Source organism: Mandrillus leucophaeus, unplaced genomic scaffold (assembly GCF_000951045.1).
Source record: "Mandrillus leucophaeus isolate KB7577 unplaced genomic scaffold, Mleu.le_1.0 Scaffold532, whole genome shotgun sequence".
Lineage (NCBI taxonomy): Eukaryota > Metazoa > Chordata > Mammalia > Primates > Cercopithecidae > Mandrillus > Mandrillus leucophaeus.
Genome location: NW_012105720.1, coordinates 955,210 through 964,585, shown reverse-complemented (window position 1 = coordinate 964,585; position 9,376 = coordinate 955,210). Strand labels below are relative to the sequence as shown.

General features: G+C 36.5%; 1 protein-coding gene across 2 annotated transcripts in view; it reads left to right on the top strand.

Moving 5' to 3' along the window:
- The window catches only part of DNAH7 (dynein, axonemal, heavy chain 7), a 384,437-nt gene that overhangs the window by 114,807 nt on the left and 260,254 nt on the right, over window positions 1–9,376 (top strand). For both annotated transcript variants that reach the window (XM_011997181.1, XM_011997180.1), the window contains exons 18-19: window positions 3,636–4,321; window positions 6,981–7,167. In XM_011997181.1, the coding sequence (XP_011852571.1) occupies window positions 3,636–4,321; window positions 6,981–7,167 (873 nt within the window). The remainder of the gene's footprint in view (window positions 1–3,635; window positions 4,322–6,980; window positions 7,168–9,376) is intronic.

Here is a 9,376-nt window from a genome sequence, read left to right as displayed (position 1 = left end):
TCAATGCCATCCCCATTAAGCTACCAATGACTTTCTTCACAGAATTATAAAAAACTACTTTAAAGTTCGTGTGGAACCAAAAAAGAGCCCGCATTGCCAAGACAATCCTAAGCAAAAAGAACAAAGCTGGAGGCATCACGCTACCTGACTTCAAGCTATACTACAAGGTTATAGTAACCAAAACAGCATGGTACTGGTACCAAAACAGAGATGTAGACCAATGGAACAGAACAGGGCCCTCAGAAATAATACCACACATCTACAACCATCTGATCTTTGACAAACCTGACAAAAACAAGAAATGGGAAAAGGATTCCCTAGTTAATAAATGGTGCTGGGAAAACTGGCTAGCCATAGGTAGAAAGCTGAAACTGGACCCCTTCCTTATACCTTATACAAAAATTAATTCAAGATGGCTTAGAGACTTAAATGTTAGACCTAAAACCATAAAAACCCTAGAAGAAGACCTAGGCTATACCATTCAGGATATAGGCCTGGGCAAGGACTTCATGTCTAAAACACCAAAACCAATGGCAAGAAAAGCCAAAATTGACAAATGGGATCCACTTAAAGTAAGAGCTTCTGCACAGCAAAAGAAACTACCATCAGAGTGAACAGGCAACCTACAGAATGGGAGAAAATTTTTGCAATCTACTCATCTGACAAAAGGCTAGTATCCAGAACCTACAAAGAACTCAAACAAATTTACAAGAAAAAAACAAACAACCCTATCAAAAAGTGGGCAAAGGGTATGAACAGATATTTCTCAAAAGAAGACATGCATACAGCCAACAGACACATGAAAAAATGCTTGTCATCACTGGTCATCAGAGAAATGCAAATCAAAACCACAATGAGATACCATCTCACACCAGTTAGAATGGCGATCATTAAAAAGTCAGGAAACAACAGGTGCTGGTGAGGATGTGGAGAAATAGGAACACTTTTATAGTGTTGGTGGGACTGTAAACTAGTTCAACCATTGTAGAAGACAGTGTGGCGATTCCTCAAGGATGTAGAACTAGAAATACTATTTGACTCAGCCATCCCATTACTGGATATATACCCAAAGGATTATAAATCATGCTGCTATAAAGACACATGCACATGTATGTTTATTGCAACACTATTCACAATAGCAAAGACTTGGAATCAACCCAAATGTCCATCAATGACAGACTGGATTAAGAAAATGTGGTGCATATACACCATGGAATATTATGCAGCCGTAAAAAAGGATGAGTTCATGTCCTTTGTAGGGATATGGATGCAGCTGGAAACCATCATTCTCAGCAAACTATTACAAGAACAGAAAATCAAACTCCACATGTTCTCACTCATAGATGGGAGTTGAACAATGAGAACACTTGGACCCAAGAAGGGGAACATCACACACCGGGGCCTGTTGTGGGGTGGGGGTAGTGGGGAGGGATAGCATTAGGAGATATACCTAATGTAAATGATAAATTAATGGGTGCAGTACTCCAATATGGCACATGTATACATATGTAACAAACCTGCACATTGTGCACATGTACCCTAGAACATAAAGTATAATTAAAAAAATAAAAATAAATTAATTTAAAAAACCAAAGAAAATGTGGTATCTGTACACAATGGAGTACTATTCAGCCATAACAGATAACGAGATTCTGTCATTTGCAACAATATTGATGGAACTGGAAGTCATTATATTAAGTGAAATATGCCGGGCACAGAAAGACAAACTTCGCATGTTCCCACTTAACTTGTGTGAGCTAAAAAGTTAAACATTGAATTCATGGAGAAAGAGAGTAGAAGGATGGTTACCAAAAGCTGGGAAGGGTAGTGGTGGGGTAGGAGGTAAGTGGGAATGTTTAGTGAGTACTAAAAATAGTAAGAATAAATAAGGTCTGGTATTTGTCAATAATAATTTAATTGCACATTTAAAAATAACCAAAGCAGGGCCAGGCGTGGTGGCTTACACTTCTAATCCCATCACTTTGGTAGGCCAAGGCAGGCAGATCACTTGAGACAAGGAATTTGAGACCAACCTGAGCAACATGGCGAAAACCTATCTCCACTAAAATTACAAAAATTGGCCAGGCATGGTGGCACGTGCCTGTAGTCCCAGCTATTTGGGAGGTTGAGGTGGGAGGATCATTTGAGCCCAGGAAGTTGAGGCTGCAGTGAGCCAATATCTTGCCACTACACTCCAGCCTGGGTGACAGAGTGAGACTCTGTCTCAAAAACAAACAAAAAACCAAAAGTGTGTAATTGGATTGTTTATAACATGCAGGATAAATGTTTGGGGGATGGATACCCCATTTAACATGTGATTATTAGGCATTGTATACCTCTATCAAAATATGTATACCATAAGTATATACACCTACTTCTGTGTACCCACAAGTATTTTTTAAAAACTGAGGCCACTGAAATTTTAAGTAACCTCATAACCGATGTATCTAGCTAATGAACACTTTCCAGTGCTCTTCTCAACTGTCCATGTCCTCACATACTTCACAACTAAACTAAGAGTAAGTGTTCAAGACTGAACTCGAGCTTCATTTTCTTTACAGAAACATCTGTGACTGCAGTATTTCAGCACTCTCTCTCAACTCTGGGTGTTAGCATTTTATATTATATTGCATTGATTTTAAATAGTTATTTCTCTGAGATGTCTTTTCTATTGCTTTATATTATTATTATTGAAAAATTAGTTAAATTTTCACCTATGTATATCTTTTCCCCTGAGCTGGATTACTAACTCCTTGGAGTTAGTATTTTACAATATAATACTTTTTTCTGTTTTCCACAGTACCTAACACAATGCTGTGTATATTAAAAAGTACTTTAGTTCTTATTAACTAAAGAATGATGCTGTATCCTCAATATGTCTGAACAGACAACTTTTTCTTTATATATGTAAATGTGTATTAACTCTTTTAACTAACATAACCAGACATTGTTCTCTGAAAACTGTAATAAAAAAGAAATAGGGGAATGCTATTCAGCCTTAGAGGGGAAAAAAACGGGAAATCCTGTCATTTGTAACAACATGGATAAACCTGGAGCACTTACGTCAAATATGCTAGGAACAGAAAGACAAATACCACATTATCTCAGTTAGAGTGGATCTAAAAAAAATTAAACTCATAGAAGCAGAGAGTAAAATGATGCCTACAGGGGTGGGGCTGGTGGGCAGTGGGGATTGGGGAAGATGTTGGTCAAAGGATAAAAAATTTTAGAAGGAATACGTTTAAGGTATCTATTGTACAAATTGATGACTACAGCTAATAGCAACGTATTATATACTTGAACATTGCTAAGAGAGTAGATTGTGTAGTGTTCTCTTTACCAAAAAAAGTGTGTGAGGTAGTATATGTTAATTGGTTTTATTTACCCATTCCATAATATATACATTTTCTCGAAACATGTTGTGTACCATAAATATATACATTTTTGTCAATTGAAAAAAGAAATTAAAAAGGAAAATGAGATTGCTGCTCAGTTTTTCTAGATTATTGAAGTTTAACTTCAGGGTTTAGTAAGGTTTTTTTTGGCTCACATTTGAAATAGATACTTAATAAAACTTAATTTGCAGTATCATTCACTTTCAAAATAACTAATATATTCAATACCTGTCCTTTCAGATTGAGCAGTTTAATGCTGAAGAGGAAGCATTTGGTTGGCTACCATCTGCATATCCTCAACGTAAAAAAATCCAAGATGGCTTGAACCCTTATCTTTGTCTTTACGAAACTGCTGTCGAATTTAGCAGCAAATATAGAACATGGACTGAAGGGCCATATCACAAAGTGAATCCAGACCAAGTAGAAGCAGATATTGGAAATTACTGGAGAGGATTATATAAACTGGAGAAAACCTTTCATGATTCTCCATATGCATTGGCAATGACAAAAAAAGTAAGATCAAAGGTGGAAGATTTCAAGCAGCACATTCCTCTCATTCAAGTGATCTGTAATCCTGGTTTGCGCCCCAGGCACTGGGAGGCCATGTCTGCCGTTGTTGGTTACCCTTTGCAGCCATCAGATGACTCCACGGTCTTCTCCTTTTTAGACATGAATCTGGAACCATATCTAGACAGATTTGAAGGTATTAGCGAAGCAGCTAGCAAAGAATATTCTCTTGAAAAGGCGATGGAGAAGATGATTACTGAATGGAATGCAGTGGAATTTGTCATCCATTCTTATAGAGAAACTGGGACATTTATTTTGGCATCAGTTGATGACATTCAGATGTTGTTGGATGACCATATTGTTAAAACACAAACTATGCGAGGATCTCCTTTCATTAAGCCTTATGAAAAACAAATGAGGTAAAGTGACATTTATATGGCAATGTTTATGCTCTGTTACCAAAATCACTTGTATTTAATGTAAAGCTCCTTTGAGAATTATTTCACCCTTAATATCTCATGCTTAATATTTTATTTCTTTTCAGAATTGATTCTGCATTCCATACTTAGCATTTAATACTAAATATTTAAGATCTTTAAATATTTAAAGTTGCTATCATCTTAATGGTTTATTAACTTCTATATTCATAACAAAGACAGTGGACAGTCAACATCCAGATATTTGTTTTTATTGCCTACAATATGATCTTATTTTTTAACTCTCAAAAAATAATTTTGTATCTGTGAACTGAAGATAATTTTATTTTTAAAATATATTAGCTTGTCATAGAGGATTGCTGAATATCTATTGTAATTTCTACTCATATGCATGAAGGATGGCAAATAAGTGAAAAAGAATGAAACTATAATTTTAGTTTGGGATTTTTAAGCATCATACACAGCCAATTAAAGTAAGCCTAGCTGTCAATGTTTCCAGTTTTTGTAATTTACATTAAGCAGGCTATATATTACCTTTAAAAAACAGAGTCCATCAAAATCAGACTACTGTCTTCAGTGGATTTTCAGGGCAAGGGAATGCTAACAGCTTGGTAGTATCTGCCCCTGGTGACTTAGGTGTTGTCATACACTTGGGCATGTTCTGAGTGGCCTTGGCTCATTCTCTGGTCATTCTGCCTCCTGCCAGCTTGCCCCAGAATGCACATTAAGACAAGAATTTTTGAACTACTCTGAAAGTGGTACATCTAGATTCCATTTTAAGGGACTATGCATGATATCATTACCTGCTTGGAAATTTTCTGAATCAGACAAAAATTAGATAGAAAAAGAGGAAGAACAACAAAAGAAAACAGAAGCATTCAGGTTTTTTTGTGCAAAGAAGTTAAACAAATTCACTGATAAGCATTGAAATAAAAATATTTTAGAAAGACATCTGAAAATCCCTGGTTAGTTGGCAAACTCATTAACATTTGTTTGTTTTAAAGATCTAAAATCACAGAACACTGCTTAAATGATGAGTAATATGTTAATATACATAAGACTATGCCACATCTAACTTCTGTTGCTATTTAATTAAATTAATTAATTAATTTGAGATGGAGTCTTGCCCTGTTGCCCAGGCTGGAGTGCAGTGGCGCGATCTCAGCTCCCTGCAACCTCTGCCTCCCGGATTCAAGCGAAGTTCTGTTGCTATTAATAAATCATTCTTCCTTATGACTATGTTATCTCTGATAGCAGAGTAATTACAAATGTTTGAGTTCAAATCTTGGCTCTATTGTTTATTTTCTGGCTAAACTTGAGCCTGGCAGTTGCCTCTATGTGCCTCAGTCTCTCCATTGATAAACAGATGTTACGATGACCCTACCTCATAGAGTTGACATGATGATGGAGTAAACACATAGAGACCTCAGAACTGTGCTTGTAAAATTATTAGTTTATGGAGTAATTATATTTATTCTTGAGGAAATTAAATCATTATGTGTATTCTCTATATTTAGAAACGAACTGATAACCTATTGTAAATTTAAATATTCCACCTTCTCATGAATGCTACACTATTTTGGAGTATGTAGATTTTTCTTTAAATGCCAGTTACATTTTATAAATTGAAATACAATTGACCCTTGAACAATTTAGGGTTTTAGGGGTGCTGAATCCCCACACAGTTGAAAATCTGCATATAACTTTTGACTCCTCAAAACCTTAACTACAAATAGCCTACCGTTAACCAGAAACCTTACAAATAACATAATGCATACTTTGAATGTTACATGTATTATATACTATATTCTTATAATAAAGTAAGCTGGAGAAAAGGAAATGTTGTTAATAAAATCATGAGAAAAATATATTTACTATTCATTAAGTGGCAGTGGGTCATCATGAAGATCTTCATCCTCGTCATCTTCATGTTGAGTATACTGAGGAGGAGGAGGAGGAGGACGAAGAGGAGGGATTGGTCTTGTTGTCTCAGGGATGGCAGAAGCAGAAGAGGTGGAGAGGGTGGAAGGGGAGACAGGAGAATCAGGCAAAGTCCATGTAACCTTTATTGAAAAAAATCCGTGTAAAAGTGGACCTACACAGTTGAAACCTGTGTTGCTGAAGGGTCAACTATATTTTAGAAATAAAGGCTTTATTCTAGAAATAAGGGGCCCAAATTAAGGGGGAAAAAAGAGCATTGAAGGAAAGGAGTATTGGATGTAACTATCTTTCCTCAGAAGCTCAGAGTATCCTTGATTAGGAATACCTTTACTGTCAATAAAATCTCATTTTTCAATTTGTACTCTCTAGTCATGGAACTAGATAGCAGAAAGGTTTATTTCTATGATGTATACAGAAACCAGCCCAACAGTAGATAAGTATATCTTAACATGTATATCTGTATAAGCATAAATGTTATATTATTATCTTTAAACATATTTTATAGAACAAATCTATGATTTATCTTTAAATGCAACTAGATGAATGGAAATTGGAATATTATATACATTATATACAAGGTTATATACAGTTGTATAACATTATATACAAGATTGACAGTCTAGTTGTGGTTTTGAATTTTGTCATTTGAAACATTTGCTTGGTTTGCTGTCAATAAGAGCCACTGTGTTTTGCTTCTCAGAGAATGGGAGGGCAAGCTCCTACTGCTTCAGGAGATTCTGGATGAATGGCTCAAGGTCCAAGCCACGTGGCTGTATCTGGAGCCCATTTTCAGTTCTCCAGACATTATGTCTCAGATGCCTGAGGAAGGCAGACGATTTACAGCTGTGGATAAGACATGGAGAGATATAATGAGAACTGTCATGCAGGTAGGTGAAAAAATCTCCAAAAATGCCATTATTTGGTTGAAGTGACATGATTTGTGTTTTCAGAAATCCATATAAACCATTATTGTTTCCAATAAGCCATTATCTGTTTCACATGTACATTGTCTTTTCAGCTATTATTTTAGAATGCCAGGAGCAGAAAATGTTGCAAGCAAAAGTAGATATTTTGTCCTGATTACTCCTTGAAGTCCAAATTGAAATTTGCATTGTTTAACAACCTTTGGTTCTATTATTGATTCTTACCTGATACTCTGGTAGGAAGACACTGTACGAGGTACTTGCTGACTCCGTCTATTCTGTGGCTGTCTTGTTATGGAATACAACCCACTGAAACTCACTGTGGTGCACAAATATCAGTATGCCAACGACTCAACACATTTTTCTGGTAGGGACCTAAAAACAGATGAGTTGCAAAGATAAATATATCTAAAAAGTTCAATAAATGCAAATAAGATACAGTAAAGAAAGAAAAATACACAAATACTGTGGAGGAGAACTTACAATTTAAACTAAAGAGAGAATTTAATAATAACTGGTAACACTAAAAAAAAGTACCTTTTGTGTTCAATTCAGAGGCCTTTTTTATTTATTATTATTTTTTTTTTTGAGATGGAGTCTCGCCCTGTCACCCAGGCTGGAGTGCAGTGGTGCAATCTAGGCTTACTGCAACCTTTGCCTCCCAGGCTCAAGTGACTCTCCTGCCTCAGCCTCTCGAGTAACTGAGATTACAGTCATGTGCCACCATGCCCAGCTAATTTTTGTATTTTTGGTAGAGACGGGGTTTCACCATGTTGGCCAGGCTGGTCTTGATCTCTTGACCTCAAGTGATCCACCCATCTCGGCCTTCCAAAGTGCTGGGATTACAGGCATGAGCCACTGTGGCTGGCAGAATACATTTATTTACTGCCTCAGAAGCATGGTTGTGTGTCATTAAATATTAAAATAGAAAAAAGTTAGTTATTAAATCATATCATTAAATGAATATAAACTTCTGCATTGGTATTTTGATAAAATATAATACTATAAGGTAGGATAAGTATTATCTTAAAAATGTCCTACCCTGAAATAGAAATATGCATATCTTTATTGTTATTTAAACTTTAAGATCTGTTACTATAATCCAAAATGTTGATAATACTGTATTGACGTCAACTATATGATTTGATAGGATAATATTCAGAAAGATGGACATGGTTTTATTTATTTAATCTTTACCTCGTTTATATAATAGTACCTGAAATAAATCTTTTTATAAACCAAACCTTTGTAAAATTAATCACACTGGAATTAATTCCATATTTAAAGAACGCATTAGTAAGTTGTTTTGTAACACAATCATCTCTAATTAATTTATGTCAGAAATTCAGTCTTTTATATATAGTTTCCTTATGGCAGTGCAAAATCCTCATAATATGGATATATTTTCGTTAGGAAGGTGATGAAGGAGAATTTTTTTGTTGTTTAAAAAAGCAAAAAGTAGTAGAGACGGGGGGCCCCCAAGATGGCCAAATAGGAACAGCTCAAGCCTCCAGCTCCCAGCGTGAGCAACACAGAAGACGGGTGATTTCTGCATTTTCAACTGAGATAGCAGGTTCATCTCACTGGGGCATGTCAGACAGTCGGTGCTGGTCAGCAGGTGCAGCCCGACCAGCGAGAGCTGAAACAGGGCGAGGCATCACCTCACCTGGGAAGCTCAAGGGGCAAGGGAATTCTTTTCCCTAGCCAAGGGAAACTGAGCCACACAACACCTGGAAAATTGGGTAACTCCCACCCTAATACTGCACTTTACCGAGGGTCTTAGCAAATGGCACACCAGGAGATTTAATCCCACACCTGGCCTGGAGGGTACCATGCCCACGGAGCCTCCTTCCTTGAGAGCACAGCAGTCTGAGATCTAACTGCAAGGCAGCAGCAAGGCTGCATAAGGGATGCATTAAACATTGAAAGGAATAACTGGTATCAGCCACTGCAAAAGCATGCCAAAATGTAAAGACCGTCGATGTTAGGAAGAAACTGCATCAACTAATGAGCAGAATGACCGGCTAACATCATAATGACAGGATCAAGTTCACACATAACAATATTAACCTCAAATGTAAATGGGCTAAATGGTCCAATTAAAAGACACAGACTGGCAAATTGGATAAAGAGTCAGACCCATCAGTGTGCTGTATTCAGGAGACCCATCTCA